Source organism: Mustela lutreola, chromosome 8 (assembly GCF_030435805.1).
Source record: "Mustela lutreola isolate mMusLut2 chromosome 8, mMusLut2.pri, whole genome shotgun sequence".
Taxonomy (NCBI): Eukaryota; Metazoa; Chordata; class Mammalia; order Carnivora; family Mustelidae; genus Mustela; species Mustela lutreola.
The window spans coordinates 46,590,071-46,611,580 of NC_081297.1; the positions used below are offsets into that span (position 1 = coordinate 46,590,071).

The 21,510-nt window shown below is 40.0% G+C and overlaps 2 protein-coding genes across 5 annotated transcripts in view; one reads left to right on the top strand and one right to left on the bottom strand.

Moving 5' to 3' along the window:
* The window catches only part of AKAP3 (A-kinase anchoring protein 3), a 32,187-nt gene extending 28,970 nt beyond the window's left edge, over window positions 1-3,217 (bottom strand). Inside the window, exons 1-2 of one of the 4 annotated variants that reach the window (XM_059184561.1) lie at window positions 2,518-3,217; window positions 719-856 (exon numbers count right to left, since the gene is read on the bottom strand). The gene's annotated coding sequence lies outside the window, so the exon portion shown is untranslated. The remainder of the gene's footprint in view (window positions 1-718; window positions 857-2,517) is intronic. The other 3 variants (XM_059184558.1, XM_059184560.1, XM_059184559.1) reach the window with 3 other exon arrangements.
* A 14-nt stretch (window positions 3,218-3,231) lies between these two features.
* NDUFA9 (NADH:ubiquinone oxidoreductase subunit A9) overlaps window positions 3,232-21,510 on the top strand; it is a 34,833-nt gene continuing 16,554 nt past the window's right edge. Inside the window, exons 1-6 of the mRNA XM_059184565.1 lie at window positions 3,232-3,390; window positions 10,019-10,189; window positions 10,534-10,631; window positions 14,578-14,669; window positions 15,806-15,947; window positions 21,261-21,363. Of these exons, the coding sequence (XP_059040548.1) occupies window positions 3,342-3,390; window positions 10,019-10,189; window positions 10,534-10,631; window positions 14,578-14,669; window positions 15,806-15,947; window positions 21,261-21,363 (655 nt within the window). The 5' untranslated portion in view covers window positions 3,232-3,341. The remainder of the gene's footprint in view (window positions 3,391-10,018; window positions 10,190-10,533; window positions 10,632-14,577; window positions 14,670-15,805; window positions 15,948-21,260; window positions 21,364-21,510) is intronic.

Genomic DNA, 21,510 nt, shown 5'->3' on the forward strand with positions numbered 1-21,510 from the left:
CTCAATAAATTTGGTTATTCTTAACATCAGTTACAATTGATTAAAGGATTAGAAGTGTGTGTGTGTGTGTGTGTATGTGTGTCTTTTCCCTTGGAGATACCATTCACTTTTAGCTTCTCTGTGGATCTCCTCCATTTTCACTTTCCCTTAACTTCTTCTCCTGGTGCCTCATAAATACAGATATTTCCTCCACAAGGCTTTATATATATCCTGACTTTTCCATGTTCTCTATTGTCTAGCCAAGGCTTCAGAAATAACAGTAGAGATGATGAAAGTAAATGAGAATTAGGACGCAGGACTCAGAGCTACACTGGTCTGATTTTGTTATTAGAGCACAGGGAGAAAAACAAAAAACATAACTTTTGGAATAGTTACACAATGAAGAGAAGTCAGCAGGTAGTTAAGCTTCCAGACTCATCATCAAATTGGGAAGTGAGGAGTAAGTCCCCTTTGTGATCCCAAATGGATGGCCAAGGAGATCTGGTTAAATTTGCAGTTAAGTTAAAATTTCAGCAGCAAAGACGATAGGTTTAGCTGTTACACTACTGAGGGAGAGGCTCATTTATTTCCAGAAAACCCTGATGTAAAATTTAAACTGTGCAAGAAGGGAGGCTGGGTTGAACATTAAAAGTTAACCATCACTTGTCACTGATTTCTCCTTTTTAAGTACAGAAGCTCAGGAAATAGGCTGTTTTATCAGTCCAGTGGGATTTCCTACCTCTGTAGCACTGGAAGAGTGAACCACAGAAGACTCCAGACTATACGTTAAAAGTCAATGAAGATGCTGGGATGTTCTTGCTCAGCTCAAGATCTTGTTTCCTCCTCCAGCCTTCCATGTACCTCCCCCTTGTTGGGACTGAAGAGTGACATCAGAATCACAACTGGTGATATCACTGTCTCTATAGCAACAGTAGTGAGGCTATCAGAAACTTAGTTGTCAAAGGACAAGGGGGATAGGTTAAAAAACACTCCATGTCTCTGAGGCTTAGTTTGGAAGGACTGGGCTTGCTTTCCCCTAATTAATTTTCTCCTTTAAGTAACTGGGCAGGGAATATGGGAGGAGAAAATTTTGCCATTGGATCGTACTTAAAACAACAGAGTGTTATATGTAAACAAATTCAGATGGGTACAGAGAGGGAGAAATAAAAATTCAGCATCAACTAAATTTTTTCTCTTTGGAAATATTACCCTATGAACTTTTAATTAACGATTAAGTATAGGACTAGTACACAGTTTTCATGAAACAAAAGAATCTTGATCAAGGCCACAAGATAAAGATTAAAATTTTTAACAAATTAAAAAGTGACTGGTTTGTTACAGGCTTCCTTCAACAAGGTTTTTTATCTACTGATGATTTTTTTATACTGTCTCAGTTTCTTCATCTTTAAAATAAAGGAATTGGGCTTAATTATCTCTTAAGATCCCTTCCAGCTCTAACAGTCTAGAATTTTTGAAACTTTGGTGGTATGTAAATAGACCTGCTCGGGTGTAGCTCAGTGGGTAAAGCCTCTGCCTTTCCCTCGGGTCATGATCTCAGGGTCCTGGGATCGAGCCCCACATCGGGCTCTCTGCTCAGCAGGGAGCCTGCCTCCCCACCTCTCTCTGCCTGCTGCTCTGCCTACTTGTGATCTCTCTCTTTCTCTGTCAAATAAGTAAATAAAATCTTTAAAAAAAAGAAACCTGCCCAGATGACAACTATTAACTGATAGAGTGAGGACTGGGATCTAATATTCTGAGTTTTAAGTCAGTGCTCTTTCAACAATATGTCATCTTGAAATTAGTATTGAGAACATGAGCCAGTGTTCGACTTCAAGATGTAAAATAGCAGCCTTGCCATTTTACACAGGGGTTAGGAGGCCGCTCATGATAATGGGGTCTGCCAGTTTATCAGAACCAGTCAAGTATTTTATATTCATATTAACTCCAGAAGCAAATATTAGAGAATTTTAAGTGCTGGGTCAACACTGGATGAGACCAAGAAATATAAGACTGTAATATTATCGAACCTCTCTGATAAAATTTTCTCAAGAAATTTTCTTTTTCTTTAAGAGTTTCTTTTCTCTTCCAACTCAGTTTGGTACAGGACACTTCAAGAAATAGTGGAGGTGGAATGGGAGTGGGAAACAACGGATCTCACAAGCCCAATAATAGGCAACCACTACTCATTAGGGGACTTTTGTCCATCCAAGCAACTCACACTACTTTCCTCTTGACAAGAACAAAGCACTGAAAGAATTACCAAACTAGAAAGATCCCTCAAACTAGTTTGTTTTCTAACAAACCCAAGGCAGATGTCTCAGGACAGATTGCTTGTTGCTGTCTCCCACGCAGAGATTTTGAGCAACCAAAATAAACTACTTAAAAATGCAAGTGTTTAATCTTTCTGCAATCTCCCCAGGCTCTAGCTAGAACAGTGCAGATTCTCAGAGTCCACGGTTAAGAAAATAAAAATTATAAACTATTGTTCTAGACTCGTTTTTAGTTTCCTTCTAGAAAAAAGTGCAGTGGCATACATACCCGCTAAATTTTACTTAACATTTCAGGAGGTTCACAGACTTCCTTGAGCCACTCATCCCTGGAGTCATATGTCAGTTGGTAATAAGTGCTTTCATATTAAATAAAAACAAAGAGAGGACGGAATGATGACCACCTGGGGTGTCAGAGTAGCTTTCTCCGAGCAGAAACTTGAGCTGGTGTAGACTTCTGAGTGAGCATCCCAGGTAAAGGGTACAGCAAGAGCTAGGGCTCGGAGGAGACAACGTGATTGGCGAGTTGGACGTGCACATCCTGATTTCCATTTCTCTTCCTTCCCTTCTCTACCCTCCCGCCTCACTTCTTTCTTGTTCAACCTCTCCTCTGGACCCCGGTTCTTCCGTCTGAGAATTTCCTGAGTGCCGGGGCCACGCCTCCATTTTCCCCTAGTCTCTCCAGAGCTGCTCTGACATTTTCAGGAAATGAACTGAACTCAGAGTCAGGAAAGTTGGGGTCCCTGCAGCTCGAGTTCTGCTGCCATTTTGCACGCCCGTCAGTCAGTCACTGGTTGACTCTGAACTTTACGTTCCCTGACTATGAGATTATCTTTACGGCCCACCCCAGATCTGAGATTCTAATCCCAAAATTCTTCTCTTTTTCCCTTCTTTCCCTTCTCCTTCACATTCCCTCCCTTGCGCCTTACTCTCTCTTCCCCCAGCTCTTCTCTCTTCGGATCCCACCCGTATCTCTGACCCACGCCTTCGCTTCTCGGTTTGCGCCTGCGCAGACAGACGTGGACGATGACTTTTAGCCCAGCTCAGTAGCCGTAAGTGGGTCGGAGCGCCGGCCGTGGGGGATTGTGGGAGAAGATGGCGGCCGCCGTTCACCCCCGGGTTGTCCGGGCCCTGCCAATGTCACGTAAGTGTCACCGGGAACAGCGGCTCCCGTTTGGGATTGCGAGGCTGGGATCGGAAGTGTTGAGAGTGGCGCGGTGCCGCAGTGGTCACGCCGACTCCCGACTACCTTGGTCTTTCTAGGTCCGGGACTGCCTGTAGTTTCTGCTTTCCTTTCCCCCTCCTTGGCTCACATTTAATTGTACACTTGGGAAGGGGTCTGTGCTGAGCGAACGTGAACAGTAGGAAGGGAAAAGGAGGAAGTGCGGGACATGTAAAGGATCGAAAGATCAGTTCTTATCGGGTTGTAAGGGTTTGAGGTTATGAAAAATTAGTGTGTGTGGCCGGTGGCGGGACGTTCGGGGGTTGGGACGGGGGCGAGATCTGAAAAGGATGGAAGACAGAGGATAGAGAAGTTTCGTAATGAATTTCTGTACGACCTTGTGCAAGCCCTTAATCTGTCTCAATTTCAGATTCTTCATGTTACAGTGGGGATGGTAATACAACAATGTCAGGAAGTTTACGAAACGATTAAATAAAGTAATATTTATTAAAGTACTTTCTGAGTCAAAAACATCGCTGCATATGTAGAATGTGTTAGGTCGAGACACTGGGGCCTGGAGGAGCGAGGGATGCTGGAGAGAACAATCAGGGATTGGTGGAAAGTAATGTGAAGAAGAGTAAAGGATATCTTAAGGTTTGTCCAAGCATTGTTCATTTTTCCTTCTATTCTGATTGGATATGCTGTCATGGTCCTCAAGTTGAAAATATACATTTGCTCTTACACTCAAGAAACGAGGCAAGAAAAGCAAGAAAATTGGGAATACAGTTACAATTTATTATCATTCTTCCCTTTCCACCCTTTCACAAATTTGCCCCAGTCAGCCTCCAAAAATTGTGTTTTTCCATAGTGTATTCAGGTCATTATCAAATATCATTTGCTCTCAAAGTTAGCTGCATGTCAGAATCATTTTTAGTGCTTTAGAAAAAACAGAAATGGGGACTCATTGCAGAGCTATTGAATCAGAATTTTTGAGACTGACTCCTTGCACCTTAGGTTTTAAAAAAGCTCCACAAGTCCTTCTGATGTTTAGGGTGAGGAGCAAGTCAGGAGTATTTGGAGGCCACATTTCTATTTTCCATCTTGGGTAGAGCTGCTACATACCACTGGAACGGTGATTGGTTCACATTGTTTATAGTGGGTGGTTTTGTAGCTATGACTTTTTTGCAAAGACATTTATTTGTTGGTTCTTGTCAAAGTATTACATAGGTGGGACATAATGTAGATCATGAATGATAATAACTGCTATTTTTGTGCATTGGCTATTTGCTAACCACAGTTCTAAGTATTTTAAAATAAATATTTATTAAAATAAGTATTTTAAAATAAATAAATAAATATTTTCACTTTAACTTCTTTTTAGTTGAAACCGTAGCTTGTTCTGTTAACCTCTATGCTTTATTGTCTCTGGTAAGTAAGCTTTTGCGTCAACTCTAGAGAGGCCAGTCTAGTGTATAACAAAAAAAACTATAGGACGGAACTGTGTGAAACAATTATATATGGTGAGATGTGGAGAGACTACTAAGTACCATAGGAAATCAGAAAAGGGAAAGATTAGTATCATTTGAAGTAGGGAAGATTGGAAGAGCAGTGGAGAATTGCAGTGCTTCCACTGATTTTTCTTTTTGTTTTTTAGGATTGTTATGATTTGGAAAGTGAGAGAAACTAGGCATTTTCCTGGCATGGGCAAGGACAGGGTGGTGAGAATGGAATCACAAAGTGATTAGGAGGCAGTGAACAGACTACCTGTAGATATGGGATAGTAGGAAAGAAAGTTGAATATGTTAGGTAGGATCAAATAATGGAGGACTTTGAAAGTCAAGCAGTTTTGTCCAGTGGTCTGGAAAGTGAGTTTTGCAAGAGGAATCAGTGAGATACAAAAATACAGTATTAGAACTTAAAAAAAACATTTTCAGTAATAATAACAACAGTAGCTAACACGTAGTTCAAACTATATACCAGACACTATTCTGAGTGCTTTAATATGCTTTATAGTGTAGATGACATATTGGTACTACACAGAATGTATGTGTGATTTATAAATGTTTAAAACTTACGCAGTGTGCAAGCAAATATGTTTGGAGAAGATTGGTTTATATATTATAGTAAGAAGCCAATAGAGGTTTTTGAGGAGAAGAATATAATGAATAAAGACTATTACTCTCCTAATGGTGTTCATAATATATGGAAGAAAATAGAGAAGTTGGAGCCAAAGAAGGTAACAACTTAGATTTATTAAGCACCTACTAGTGCAAGGCACTGTGATAGGTACCTACCCATATATTAATTTTCAAGTCAACCCTCTAAAATGTAAGCTCCCTAAGACCAGGGACTTTTTTATTGTGCTAGTCAGTTCCTAGATTAGTGGTTGGCCTGTAATTGTTGGGGAAAAATAAACAAATAATCTCATGAGGTTAGTGTAACATCACCTGAAAGATTTTGAGGTAATAACAAGTGAAAGCTTCTATTACTCATGGAGTGCTTAACATGTGCTACATAATGTGCTAAGTGCTTTATATACATTTACTATAATACTCCTAACAATCATTTGTGGTATTAACTCCTTGAATGTAGTCATTCTTCCTGCTTTATCCAGTGTCCTCGTTTCCTTCCTTATTGAACATTCTAATCATTCCCTCATATATTCTTAACTCCTCAGCCCATCTGCCTGTGGCATTTAAAACAAAACAAAACAAAACAAAATAAAACAAAACCCTAATTAAACCAAGCTTTCCACATATTTCCTGCATACCCCTGAATAGTAGAGAACTGAGCTACAGAAAACTCCAAACTGACCTTATTTTGACCTTAAATTCATGAATACAAATATCAAGTAGATTTTCAGTATTATGTTTTTCAAAGAAATTTGTTTTTTCTTTTCCATATGATTATTTAACATTGTCAGTTTCCTAAAACTTGTAACCTGTGCTTCTGTCTCATTCTCACCTTTACCTTGAAATCAGAGAAATCAGATGAGAACGATCTTTTTCCCCACCATAAAAATCTAATAGCTGAGCTGAGATAATTCTCAGCTTTCCCTCCTGTGATAGTGGATAAACCCCTCGTACTTTGATCTAAAGCCAATTCTTTTTTGCATTCCATCCCATCTTCAGTTACCTGTATTCCCTCTCCTGAATCATTCGTTTTCCCCTTCTACTCATTTCTGTCAGTGTATAAATATGTTATAATAGCTCATATGGAAAAAAAAAAATCCTTCCTTGGCCTTATGTTCCTCTAGTCCTCCCCCTACCTTTTACATCATGTCTCCTCAGAAGAATCCTCAATACTGCTTTTCCCACTTCCTTTCCTCACATTCTCCCCTGCCTGCTCGAGTCAGGCTGTCATTCCCACAGCAATAAAATTGCTCTTATTAGGGCTACTCAAAACCAACATCTAGGTCTGTGGTCCTCTGTCCCCATCCTACTTCACTTTTCAGCTGCCTTTGATAGAGTTAACTATTACCTCTATCAGTCCCTTTCTTCCTTTACCTTCTGGGTACCATTTCCTTTTGTTTTCCCCTTACTTACTGTGCTGCTGTTCAGTCTCCTTCGCTGGCTTTTCAGGCAAGTCACTTAAGCTTTCTGAGCCTGAGCTTCCTTATCTGTAAAGTGGCAGGAAGAATAGTATGAAATAAGGTAATAGCTACTGAGCACTTAGAACAATGCCCAGCATCTGCTAAAAGTTTTGTAAAGTTAGCTGTTATTGTAGTTTGTTGGTTATGTGTCTGATCTGCAGTGCTTGTTTTTAGTCTGTGGTTTCAGTCACTGTTCAGTAGGCTAAAAAAGTGGGCTTTTTCTCTAATTTCATGCTTTTGGGTAGGGAAAAACCATGGTTTCTGGGCAGAGTGCCACTGGAGAATCATGATCAGAAAACAGACACACTTACTTAGTTACTCACTTACCCACCCTTCCTCCCTCCCTGCCTGCCTGCCTGCCTGCCTTTTTTTCCCCCCAATACAAGTTTTCTAAAGCAATTCCGATTTGTTTCAGTGTTCCCCAAGTTTACAGAACACCAGTGCTGATGGTAAACAGTTTGTTGATTCTAGCAAAAGTTTATTAGCATTTTAAATGTTTTACTTGTTTTTTACCTATTCCCTGAAGGTTAGGTAACTTCCTCTAAAACTCTGCCATTATACGTTTCAAGGGGCTTGAAAATTAGGAGTGTGATTCCAAAGGAGTTTTACACCTCTGTGGAATGCAGAATAGTTGGTGGAACTAGGGGCGTGTAACCTGGAGAAGACTTAGAGATATACTTGCTTCACTTAAATGTAGGAGAGGGATTAGATTTGTTTTTTGTCATTCCAGAGGAGCAAAGAAATCAAAGCTGCTGGGAAACAGTCATTAATCTTCCATATGGTAGAATCCTCTGTTAGAATGGCTCAAATAAGAATGGTCTGTAATGGGAAGTCATGTTTCCCTACCTTGCAGATGTCTAGGCTAAGGCCACATGGTCTCCTTGTGCATATAAAGTGGAGATGTAAATAGTGAGAGGTTTGGCAAATTAACCTTTCTAAAGGTCGGAAAATCTTTTTCCAAACATTCGATTTGTCATTACATTTGATGATTTTCAATAGCTTTATATTGTCTGAACTGTACTCTTTTTAAGAAAAAAAAAAAAAAGTTCTCTGCCTCCAGCATGTATCATCAACTTTATTTTTTTCATTCATTATCAGTTTCAGAGTCTGTTTCAGGTAAATCTTCTCTTCCCTGTACTGGGCTTATTCATTTCCATGTCTACATTGTTGTATGTGTAATGTGTCTCACACAGAAATCTTTTCTTTCTGTTGTTCCTCTTTACAACCTTACTCAAATTAGTTTATTGCTTGATAGCAAAAATCCCGCGAATAACCCAATTAAAAAATGGGCAAAGAGGATATGTGAAAGGCCAACAGGTACATGAAAAGGTGCTCAACATCACTTGTCATCAGGGAAATGCAAATTAAAACCACAATGAGATACCACCTTAGACATTAGAATTGCCATCATGAAAAAGGCAGGGGATGACAAATGTTAGCTATGATGTGGAGAAAAGAAAATGGCTACTGTGGAAAATAGCATCGAGGTTCCTCACAAAATGAAAAATACAACTACTGTGGGATCTAACTATTCCACTTCTGCTGATATGTTCAAAGGAAATGAAAATACCAACTCAAAAGAGGTATCTGCACTCCCACATTTATTGCAGCATTATTTACAATAACAGGGACATGGAAACAACCTGTGTGCATCGGGGTTTGAACAGATAAGGAGTTGTGGTATTTATATGCGATGGAATATTTGGCCATAAAAAACTAGGAAATTTGGCCATTAGCTGCAACATGGATGGATCCTGAGGGCATTACACTGAGTGAAATAAGTCAGAGAAAGACAATGCTGTATGATCTAAACTTTGTCTGTTCTCACTTATATGTGGGATTAAAAAGAAACCCAAACTCATAGAAAAAGAGCACAGACTTGTGGTTCCTAGAGAAAGAGGGTTGCAGGAGGGGGGGTTGGAGGAAGGTGGTCAAAAGTACAAATCTATAGTTATAAATAAGTACTCGGGATGTAATGTTCAAGATGGTGACTGTAGCTAATGCTGCTGTATGATTCATAGAAACATTAAGGTAGTTAATGCTAAGAGGTCTCATCACAAGGAGAAAATTGTGCTTTTCTTCTTTCCTTTTTATTATATCTCTGTGAGATGATGAACATAAGCTGAACCTGTTGTAATCATTTTATAATATATGTAAATCAAACTACCATGCTATACGCCTTAAACTTAACACAGTGATGTATGTTATTTCTCAGTAAAACTGGAAGAAAAGTCCCCGAAATCCATTTTATCCAGGAATCTTTCCTTGTAATTATCTAAATTTTTGCTTCCTTCCTTTGCATTCTCTCTGTGTTCCTTTTACTGTGGGGGTTTATACTCTCAATATGTGACTTCTGTTTTTCAAATGTGATTTATCTTCCTAGGTATATTGTATCCCATAGGGCAGGGAGTTTACAGTTGACTCTTGAACAATGCAGTAGTTAGGGGCACTGACCCCCCCATCCCTGCAGTCAAAAGATCATGTATTTTATATATTTATATATTTATATATTTTTATATATTTTTTGGTTCCCCTTAAACTTAACTACTAATGGCTTTCTGTTGACGAGAAGCCTTACTGGTAACATAAATAGTTGATTAAAATATGCTGTGTGTTTTACGTATATGTAAACACATATATACTGTGTTCTTAGTAAAGTGAGAGAAAGGAAAATGTTATTAAAGAAAATTAGAAAGGAGAGAAAATACAGTATTGTGCTTTATTTATTGAAAAAAATCTGTACCTGAGTGGACGTTCAAACCTGTGATGTTGAAGGATCAACTGTACTTTCTAATTTTTATATATTTCCTTACAACACATGGATTCTTGGTTGCGGTGCTTTGTGTTTATTGCTGTCGGCACTTAAATTACAATTTTTGATTTAAAAGTTCATTTTAAACTTAATCATATGAAAGTAGTAATAGCAAAATAACGTTACCAGTTTCGAGGAAAAGAGGTTATTCATGCTCACTTTTGCATTAACATTTGCCATTTTTGTACTCTGGGGTTTTGTCTAAGGTTCTTCTATTGCTGCAAGAGCCACTGCTGTGTTTCATGGCCCTCCCCGGCGCCAGCTTCATCATGCGCTCATACCTCATGGCAAAGGTGGGCGTTCCTCAGTCAGTGGGATTGTGGCCACTGTGTTTGGAGCAACAGGATTCCTGGGCCGATACGTTGTCAACCACCTTGGTAAGTAAAGTTGCTGAGTTCCGTATACTCCAGTGCCATTTATTAGGTTTGCCTAATGAGAAGCCATGAAGCATGTTTCTTTTCCATTTAGCAGTGTTACAGATTACTCCTGTCTTGGATTTATGTCATCTTGATCTGCTATACATTAAGAAGCTTACCGTGCTTACTGTATAGGATGTAGAAACAGGAATGTCGTCTCTGTAAAGTTACGGCATCTCTAGCACAGCAAAATAGGCTTTTTGTTAAACATGGTATCCATTCACTTACCATACTAGAAATTAAATATTTACCAAATCCATATTACATTAATCTTGATCCTTGTTTCAATCCATTCTTTTTTTTAGGACGTATGGGGTCACAGGTGATTGTACCCTATCGGTGTGATCCGTATGACACCATGCACCTTCGTCCCATGGGTGACCTGGGCCAGATTATCTTTTTGGTAAGAGCCTATGTTGACAGATGTAAATTATTGAGATCATTTTTAGGAGAGAGGCAGTGTGATAAAGAAGCAGTTTCACCCAGACGGAACCGAGGGCATCCTTCATTTATCCCAGTCTCATAAACTCTTGCCCTGCAGTTGACAAATGTTTTCTGTAAAGGGCCGTGGGTAAATATTTTTATCTTTTGTAGGTCACAGAGTCTGTTCATGATTACTCAGCTCTGCCCTTCTAGCCTGAAAGCAGCTATAGATAATATATAAATGAATGGAAGTGGCTGTGTTCTAATAAAACTTTATTTATCTAGTTAGACTATAGGGTAGATTTGCCTGTGGGTCATGGTTTGCCAGCCCCTGCTCTAGGCCTGTGCCATCCAATACGGTAGCCAGTAGCCGCATGTGGCCATGGAACACTTGAAATGTGGCTAATCTTAATTAAGATGTGCTGCACTTACACACCAGCTTACACACCAGCTTTCAAAGATGTAGTACAAAGAAAATGATATAGATCATTAATAATTTTTTACATTTATTACATATTGGAATAATATTTCAGCTATATTGGGTTATTTCAGCTATATTGGGTTAAATAAAGTATATTACTAAAATGAATTTCACCTCTTTCTTTTTACTCTTTTAAATGTGACTGGTGGAAAATTTAGAATTGCCTGTGTGCCTCGTGTTATAATTCTGTGGGGCAGTGCTTCTGTAGATGGTGAGCATCACAGATAGGGTGTTTTATAACTTAGTTTCCTTGGTACAGACTGAATTTAGAACAGCACTTGCTCTGCTTCCTTATTGTTATTCTTTAATCTGCAGGTTCTTCCTTTAGGCCAAGAGTTGCCAGTGGGGTGAGGTGGTGAGGAATAGGGTGAGGGGACCTTTCAAGGAGGTGATTAAAAACATGTGGGCCTTTTTGGTTGCCACCGTGACTGGAGACCATCTTGGCTTATTAGTTAGGAGTCAGGGATGCTCCCGGGGCAGTCCCTTTCCACAGAGAATTAGCACTGCCCGTAGTGCCTACAATTATCCTATTGAGAAACACTCTGGGCCTTGATGCTCTGTTTCCTGTTCTTCTGGCTAAATTGTCCAGCTTTTATCATTCTGTATGGACTTGCGTTCTTCCATGTACACACTTCCCCTTTTAAAAAATTGGTAAGCATCCTTAAGATCTTTGATATATTCATGTAGATTATTTGTGATTGCTTTTAAATTTTTACTTACTTTTGATAGCTTTTTCATTTATTCCTTACTGAATGTTCACAAGCTAAGTATAATACTATGTTGGAAATTATTGTTTCTGAAGTTTTTTTTTTTTTTTTCCTCTAAAATCTTGTTCTCAAATATTTTCTTGGTCTTACAGGTAGCTTTTTCCCTGTTTCTTTGTGACTTGACTTTATCAGTCGCTTTGTCAATCCTCTAAAGTATTTCACAAATAATAGGTGAAAATGTTGACTGGTTTGCAGATGCCGAGTCATTGGAATTGAGCTATATGATATATATCCCATACTTTCCACAGGTATTTATAGAGTGCCTGGCATTGAGTTAAACTCTGATTATGTCTTCATGAACAAGATCACAGGGAGCTCTCAGTGTTAATAGAGAACACAGACTAAACCTACAACTTTTTTTTGTTTTGTTTGTTTTTTAGGGAAGGGGAAAGAGAGAATGCATGTTGAGTGCGGTCTTGCGGGGAAGGAACAGACAGAGAGAGAATCTTTTTTTTTTTTCTTTTCTTTCTTTTTTTTAAAATTTCTTTTCAGCATAACAGAATTAATTGTTTTTGCACCACACCCAGTGCTCCATGTAATACGTGCCCTCCTTAATACCTACCACATGGCTCTCCCAACCTCCCACCCCCCGCCCCTTCAAAACCCTCAGATTGTTTTTCAGAGCCCATAGTCTCTCATGGTTCACCTCCCCTTCCAATTTCCCTCAACTCCCATCATGGAGAGAGAATCATAAACAGGCTCTGTGCCCAGCATAGAGCATAATGTGGGGCTTGATCCCATGACCTTGAGATTACAACCTGAGCTGAAATCAAGAGTTGGACGCTTAACCAACTGAACTATCCAGGCACCCCAAACATATAACTTTGAATATAGTATTGTTTATAAAAGGGGAAAGGCAAGAAAGATAAAATGGGAAGACTTGATTATATTGTTGTTTATTTTGGAGAAGGGTGGACCATACTAAGTGTGAGGTACTGATTTCCCTGCTTTAGTCTCTGTTGGAAATTGCTATCCGAATTACCACCTGGTTTGCTAATTTGACTGTGCTCCCTGAGCCTTATCCCTGGGAATTTGGTTTCCTTTTAATTCTTTTTCTCCAGGCTTCTCTCTTGCACCATTCTTACAGGTATGCTCCAAGCTCGAGCTTTTCTACTCTGAGTCTTCTTGGATTCTTTTTTTTCTCATCCTTGCCCTCTTTTCTTTAAAAAAAAAAAGCCTTTTTTAGGTCTTTATGTGTAGAACTGCTTTTTTTTTTTTTTTTTTTTTTTAATTAGCTATGTCACTTACCATGCTGTAGATTGTATGTCTATTTTACTTGATCTTCATAGCAAACCCTTGATATGGGTTGTATTTTCAAATTTTCCATGGAGGTTGGAGAGATAACCTTGTACACAGTTCACAAAAAGCAAATGGAATTCCTGTCTGACTCCCCAGCTGTCACTCTATATGTCTCTTGTACCCCATCTCCTTCATCAGTTGTACCTAGTTCCTTCTGCTGAGGGCTTCTTCTTTTGCTCGTGAGTCTGGTTTCTGGAGCCCTGTCTTTTCTAAATTGCGCAGGTTGGTTAGTGGGCATGCTTCCTCCATCTCCACATCATTCCTTTCTCACTCTCTCTCCACTCACTCATACAGACCCCTTAGTGTTTTACCCCAAGAACTTCTTACTACTTATTAATTTCCTTTGAAATGTTTTAAAAAAATCCAATTTCATTTTTTTTCTTTCTTTTTTTCTTTTAATTAATTTTTAAAAATTAACATATAATGTATTATTAGCCCCAGGGGTACAGGTCTGTGAATTGCCAGGTTTACACACTTCACAGTCACCATAGCACACACCCTCCACAATGTCCATAACCCCACCCCTCTTCTCCCAACCCCCCTCCCCCCAGCAACCCTCAGTTTGTTTTGTGAGATTAAGAGTCTCTTATGGTTTGTCTCCCTCCCGATCCCATCTTGTTTCATTTATTCTTTTCCTACCCCCCAAACCCCCCACGTTGCCTTGCAACTTCCTCATATCATTTTAACACAGAAAATGCTGTACCTTTTTCTGAGGTCATTTAATCCCTGGTCTCCCATTTCAGACAAGAATCGTCAACCTGACTGTAGCCTGAATCGCTCAGACATTTAGTTCTACACTGAAATCTGCCATTGACTCAGCCTGCACTTTTAGGCAGGTCACTTCTCCCTGAATGTTGTTTTCATGTCTTTAAAGTAGAAATGACTAGATCTGGGATTATAAAGAGGAAAGAGTTAAGAAGAAAAAAGAAAATAGTCATGAATGCTCCCAATTTAATGTTAGCCTTTCAGAGATACTCCACCTATCTTCAGTCTGTATCTGGTTGCTGCAGAAGGGAAAGTCAGTTTTCCTCCCAAATGATCCTTGCTCATGGGCTCTATTTCAGGAAGGGAGATTTGGTAACCAGAGTCCCTTACAAACTTGCAGGAGGCGGTTGGATGGCCAGAAATGAATGTTCCCCACTAAAAGTGAATACTGTCTTTTCTAATTCTATCATTTAATTACCTGGATAAAATAGATACACTGTGACCTGTTTATCTCCAGGAGAATCAGAGAATCAGCAGGGAGTTCGAGACCTCATGACCATTTCTCTTGTAATAAATGGAGCCTGTATGAAATGGTACCATATTATACCTACCACAGATGGCCTAGTTTGAAACTTGCCCTAATGTTTGCATCTGACTGGCTGTTGTTCTTACAGGAATGGGACGGGAGAAACAGAGATTCTATCCACAGAGCAGTGAAGCACAGCAACGTGGTCATTAATCTTGTTGGGCGAGAATGGGAAACCAAGTAAGTTTTTGCTCTTATTTTTTCTTTGCATATGCTGCCTTAGGGCTCAGTAGACATTCGCTGGGTACCTTCTAATGTCAGGAATTGTAGTTATCACATTTTTAATTAGTCCATCATTAAGCATTGATTAAACAGCTGTTTACATACTGAAACCCCCCCCTCTCAGGAGCTGCCATTGGCAGTAAGTCTGGTATAAGTGAGCAATGCGATCGGCTGCCCATAAAAAGTCAGTAGAGATCGTGTCAGTGTGGTTGGTGTCATTAGCTTGCAGGAATGACCAGTTGGTTCATGAATGGCTGATCCTTTGTTTCGATTTGTCCAGCTGGGATGGATTAGGCAGGATGATTTTGCCCATCCTACTGTTCATCCAGCTGAACATTGGTTTTCTTGTGTGAACAGTGTTCTAGATCTAGTGTTTCCATTATTAATCAAAGATGGTTTGAGTACTGGTTCAAACAGTTCTTTTTAGACTTTGTGGGTTGTTTATCAACAGCTAGTGTTTTAACCTTGCAGTTTCACAACACTTTGTTCATACCATTTTCTTAACATTTATGAAAGTTTGAAAGTCTATGTCCACCTTAGCACATTTTTCTAAGTTCCTTGGTGACTTGGAGAGTCTCATTCAACTTTAAATCTGTAGTGGTAATAACAGTGCCTTGTACAGCTTAAGCCTTAATGTTATTGTGTAATGTTAGTGTTAGTGGGTTAAACCAGTAACTGATGTTTTTAGTTTTTTTTTTTTTTCCCCTGGGGGAAACAAAGGCCCAGGGATAAGAAGTGGGTCCCTTTTCGGCTCCCAACACTCTCCCCTTCCTTTCCAACCACTGCAGCCAGCTGTTCTTAAAGGGTCTCAGCCTTGGGATTCCTTGAGGACAGAGAATATTATGTGTGCTGATTTACAACTTACGGTAAGGTTTAAATTATGTACAGCAATGATGATGAGCAGTAGAACTTACATGTATATAAAATACACATATATATATATATTAATTTTGACTTTGGGTTAAATCATTGCCATTTAAAAGTTTAACTGTGACAAATTCCAGCAATAGTATGAAAACGAGCTTACTGCAGAGAGCTTTGGAATCCCGAGTCAGGTGTTCTCAACTGATCCCCCCTTTTTTTCCTTCTTCCAGAAACTTTGATTTTGAGGATGTTTTTGTGAAGATTCCCCAAGCAATTGCTCAAGTGTCCAAAGAAGCTGGAGTTGAAAAATTCATTCATGTTTCGCATCTGAATGCTGATATTAAAAGCTCTTCTAGATATCTGAGAAATAAGGTAAGTGACAAGTTGGCTTAGGAAGTGGTTCCCAGAGCTGGAGTTTCTTGGCCCCTTTGAACCTTTGAAACATGAGTTAAGTGATAAAGATTTCTCACCGACATATCCAGAAATAAAACGGGTTTCTAATTCTCTGTATCCAGAATAGATTGATGTGTGTGTTGTGTTCTGACATACAGAAGAGTGCCTTCTGTATGCAGGGAACTATGGTAAGGGGCTTCAGAAATGGATAGAGCATTCTTACCTCTTCTTAAATGCTGCAGGTTGCTTGGGACATATTAGAATTATATAGTAAACCTCATTAAAAAGTAGAGTATTATTCCTGTCTAAAGCATCCTACCCATGTCACCTACAGGTAAAAAGACCATCTTTTTTTCTCGAACATCATGCCTAGTCGTGGTCCTGTGCTGCACTTAGGGGGATAATGGAAAGGCTGAGAATGATAGGGACAAATATTTGCCAAGGAAATCTAGTATTTAGGTTTTTTATACTTCCAGAAAGCACATTGTCATCCAGATTGTAGCTAGGGATTGACTATTCTGATTTGGGGTCATTCTGTAGCCCGAAATGTCTTTATTATCAGGGACTCCGAGGAATTGCAGTGTCTGGGGCTGTCTTTAGCGTTTGTTTTCTGCCATCATGAGCCTGCTTTGGGTCAGATTGTTCAAGACCACAGAGTTCTTTGCCAGTGGCTCCAACTTTTTGATCCCCTGCATTCTTTTATTGAACAAATGATGTATTAAATATCTGCTGTGTACTGTATATTGTATTAGGTGGTGGGGATACAGTAGTGAATAAAACCGACACAGCCTTAGCCCCTGTCTATTTTCTAATCCATTGAGGAAAATAATTCCACTTGCGCCTGGTATTGCAAAGTAGAGAACTGTGACATAGCATATAATGGGGAAGAGAGGGCATCTGTCAGTTTGGAGCATTTAATTATTAGCATCCGAATATTCAATGTAAACTGGCTCAGACATGAAGGAGGTTTATAGGCCCCTCTATCTGAAAGATCCAGCAATAAGGAGACTTAGTCACATTGGTGCCAGTGTTCATCAGAGTTTTGGCTTTGTTTCTCTGAGATTCTTTTTTTTTTTTTCCTCTGTGATTCTTTCAGCTCCTCCTTTTTGTGTAAGCTCTGTGTCTCATAGTCATGAAGTGGCTAGCAGCATGTCCAACCCTCACTGTCTTCATACCACATGGATGAGGGAGAGGGAGCATATTCAGAGATGTCCAGTCCTGTGGCTTATACCACGAGGTGGATAGTAGTGCTGGCAAATAAGGGGAGAGACACTTGAAAAGGACAGGACTGTTGGGCAGTGGTTCTTAGCCTTAGCTGCCCATTAGAAGCGCTGATGCAACTTTGAAAAATCTTGCACCCTGACCAATGAAAATAGAATCTCTGGAGATAGAACTTGGGCATCAGTACTTTTAACTCTTCCTAGGTAATTCCAAAACACAGCAAAGATAAAAAATACTATATACAGAGAAGGAAGAGGATGATCCAATTTTGGACTCAGGTTGTGTTTCAGGTGTGTGTCCGTCATCCAAGTAACAATGGTGAATGGGGTTTATGATACTGGAGCTCAGAAGTGAGGTCAGGTTTGGAGATATAAAACCAGTTAATTGGGGGCGTCTGGGTGGCTCAGTCAGTTGGGCATCTTCCTTTAGCTTGGGTCACGATCCCGTGGTCCTGGGATCAGGCCCCTTCAGTGGGCTCTCTGATCAGCGGGGAGCCTGCATCTCTATCTGCCCTGCCACATGCTCATGCTCATTCTCTCTTGCTCTGTCTGTCTCTCTCTCTCTCTCTCCCAAATGAATAACAACATCTCTAAAAAATATAAAACCAGTTAACTGAAGCAGTGTTTGGGAATAAGATTGCCTAGTGAGGAAGTGTAGATTGAGAGAACTTTGAACAGGCCTCAGAGGGATACTCATGATTAGTGCTCTGATAGACGAGGAGGCACGTACAAAAACCCAAACAAAGATCAAGAAGGAGTGGATGTGGTGAGATGGAAGGGAAACCTGGAGAGTACAAGGTCATGGAAGCCAAGGGAAGACAGTGTCACAAGGAGGGAGTAGTTGCTTATGAATGCCAGTGAAAAGCCGAGTGAGGTGAGAACCGGAAAGTCACCTTGGACTTAGCAGTGTTGAGGTCATCTGTGATCTGATCGTGTTGAGGTCATCTGTGGTCTGATCGAGAGTGGTTTGGGTGCAAGTGTTGGGGCAGAATCTAGAGCACAGGTGAGCAAAGAGTGAGCAGGAGCTTGGGGTGGTGGGGACAGTAAGAGCAGATGGCAGTTTTAAGTGGTTTGGTAAGAAGGGGGGGGCAAGAAGCTGGAGAACCATGTGGAGTTGGGAATCTTTTTTTTTTTTTTTTTTTTTTAAAGGTGGAAGGTCTTGACATTGTGTAGGAGCTGGTGAGAAGGTGCTGCTCAAGAGTGAGACTGAGGATAAAGGAGAGAGTCAGTTGGGCAGGTTCCTGAGAAAGTGAAAGGAACTGAGTCCTGGAGCAGGGGAGGTAAGAAATAAGAAAGGGGGAGAGTTGTGGATTTTCTGGTAGGAACTTTTAAGGTGGTTTTTGTCTGCTGCAGTGTCTTCTCTTTGGATGAGAAGGTGAAGTCATTTACTGGCAGGAAAAGAATAGTAAGGGAGGAATTTGAATAGAATAGAGAATGTTTGAAATTGTCACGGGAGAGGATAGCTAATTAGAAGTAAACAGTACTTGGGAAATGTTGAGTGCCCAGTTAAAATTAATGAAGTGAGTGCATAATGGCACCAGTTTATTATTTTTTAAATTCAGGTGTAATTGACATACATCATCTTAGTTTTAGGTGTATAATGGAATGATTTGACATATGTATATATTGTAAAATGATATCCACAATAAGTCTGGTTAACATCACCACACAGTTACAGATTTTTTTGTGATGAGAACTTTTTTTTTTTAAAAGATCTTATTTATTTATTTGAGAGAGAAGGAGAGAGAGAGAACATGAGCGAGAGGAGGAGCAGAGGGAGAGGGCCAAGTGGACACTCCCTGTTGAGCAGAGAGCCCGATGTGGGGCTCGATTCCATGACCCTGAGATTATGACCTGAGCCAGAATTAAGAGTCTGATGCTTAACTGACTGAGCCACCCAGGAGCCCCTTGTGATGAGAGCTTTTATGACCTACTCTTTCATTAGCAACTTCTAAATATACAATATAGTCTTCTTACCAGTAGTTGCCGTGCTATATGTTATATCCTGAGACTTAATTTCTTTTATAACTGGAAGTTTGTTCCTTTTGAGCCCCTTCACCCCTGTCTTTGGCCATTTGTTCTCTGTGTCTGTGAGTTTGATGGGGTTTTGCTTTTCTTTTTTATTACATGTAGAAGTGCGATCATATGGTATTTGTCTTTGTCTGAGTACTTTGATTAGCATAATGCCTTCAGGGTCCATCCATGTTGTTGCAAATGGCAAGATTTCCTTTTTTAATGGCTGAGTAATATTGTGTGTGTGTGTTTTTGACATCTTCTTTAACCCTTTATCTCCCACTGGACACTAAGGATTTCTTCTGTATTGTGGTGATTGTAAATAGTGCTGCACTGAACACGGGGATACAGATATCTTTTCAAGTTAGTGTTTTCATTTCCTTTGGACATACTAGCAGAAGTGGAGTTTCTGGACCATATGGTAGTTATATTTTTAAGTTTCTGAGGAACCCTCATGTTGTTTCCCATAGTGGGTGTACCAATTTACATTCCCACCAACAGTGCACAAGGGTTCCTTTTTCACCATATCCTCACTAACATTGTTTCGTGTCTTTTTGATAATCGCCATGCTAATAGGTGTGAAGTGATATCTCATTGAGGTTTTGATTTGCATTTCCCTGATGATTATTGATTCTGGGCACCTTTTCATGTACCTGTTGGTCATCTGTATGTCCTCTTTGGAAAAATGTCTGTTCAGAACCTCTGCCCATTTTTTAATTAAGTAGTGTGGGGTTTTTTTTGTTTGTTTTGTTTTTGTTTTTGTTTTGCTTTAGAGTTGTCCAGTTTGTGATTTTTTGTGCATTTGTTTTCCTCCAGCTCTGCAGGCAGCGAGAGTGCATGGCTCAAAGAAGGAAGCTAATGTGGTTCTTTCAGAATTGGGATTTTGCCTGGTGGGTGGGGAGTAAAGACAAAAGGGCTGAGGTAGTTTATCGTATTGGTAAGAGAGTGATTGAAAAGTTGGGCTGTGGAATCTAGTCTGAGGTAAGTTAGGAGGGCTTGATGTGGAGGAAAGTAGCGTCAGACTAGCGCTCCTGAGAGGGTGATGACCAGACATCTCAGGAACCGGTGATGAAGAAGCAGCAGGTAGAAGTACAGGAGACTGCCGTCTGAGAGCAGGATGTCTTCATGTAGTGCTTCAGAAGGGCAGTTGCAGTTGTTGATGTGGGTCATGACCTGAATGAGTTGAAGGGGCAGAAGTGGAGAGAGGAGGTCACTGGAGTTGAGAAGCTCCAGAAACTGAGAGGTTCAAGTTCACCTGGACATGTAGGTCACTCTCAGTGGCAGTGCAGGTGGAGAGGAAGGCTGGACAAGGTGCTGAAACCTGCATGGAAAGAGGCCTTGTCTCGGAGGCAGATGGTAACAAGCGAAGGTACTGAGGTTAGGAAACTTCCTGGCCTGTCCGCACTCCTTTGGATAGATATGTGTGCTGCCACTTCCATATCGTGACCTCCAACCACACTCTCCTTTCTCTGGCAGCCTGCTATATTGTTGATACCATCCAGGGAACCTGTGGTTAGGAAGAAAAATGGAGGCTGGAAAAATTCTACTCTGATTTTCTCCTTTCTTCTGTGTAGGCTTCCCTAGGATAAATATAGGAAGACGCCTAACAAGAACCATTAGAGGCAGGACAAAGGAAATATTAAACAGTGTGAAATGAATTACGAAAAGACATTTCAGAGCTTTCAAGACCACAAACTTAAAATAAGTAAAGAAGACAGTAACTGGGCCTGCTCAAAAAGGCCTAGAAAGATGGATTTTTACATGAAGTGCTTCTGGACAGTAGAGTCAGATTGAAAGCTGATAGATACTACAAATGACCAGAATTGTGTTTCTTCTTCTCCTGTTTGTTTTTTTCCAAATAAAATAATCAGTGAAAGTGTTTTTACAAAAAAAAATGTATGTTATTTAACAAAAAAAATTATGCGTAACTGACTTTCATGAATCCTACCTTAATCTGGAGAAACTGACCTTTGAAATACAAGTAACGTCCTGATAGTGGAAGGAATGCAAGCTCTAGTCACTCATCTCTGAACTCTGTTTTTTTGTTTGGTTGGTTTAGGCTGTTGGAGAGAAGGAAGTGAGAGATGTGTTTCCAGAAGCCATTATCATAAAGCCATCGGACATCTTTGGAAGAGAGGATAGATTCCTCAATCATTTTGCAAGTATGTGTTCTTTCTTGTATTCTTTCTCAGTACTAGAGAAGAGGATGCAGGTTAACCATACTGAAGCTAAGCACAAGCTAACTGGTTCTCTGACTTGGCCGACTGAGGTATATTTTCTGTCCCCCAGAAGTGCCTAGTGTGGTCTTC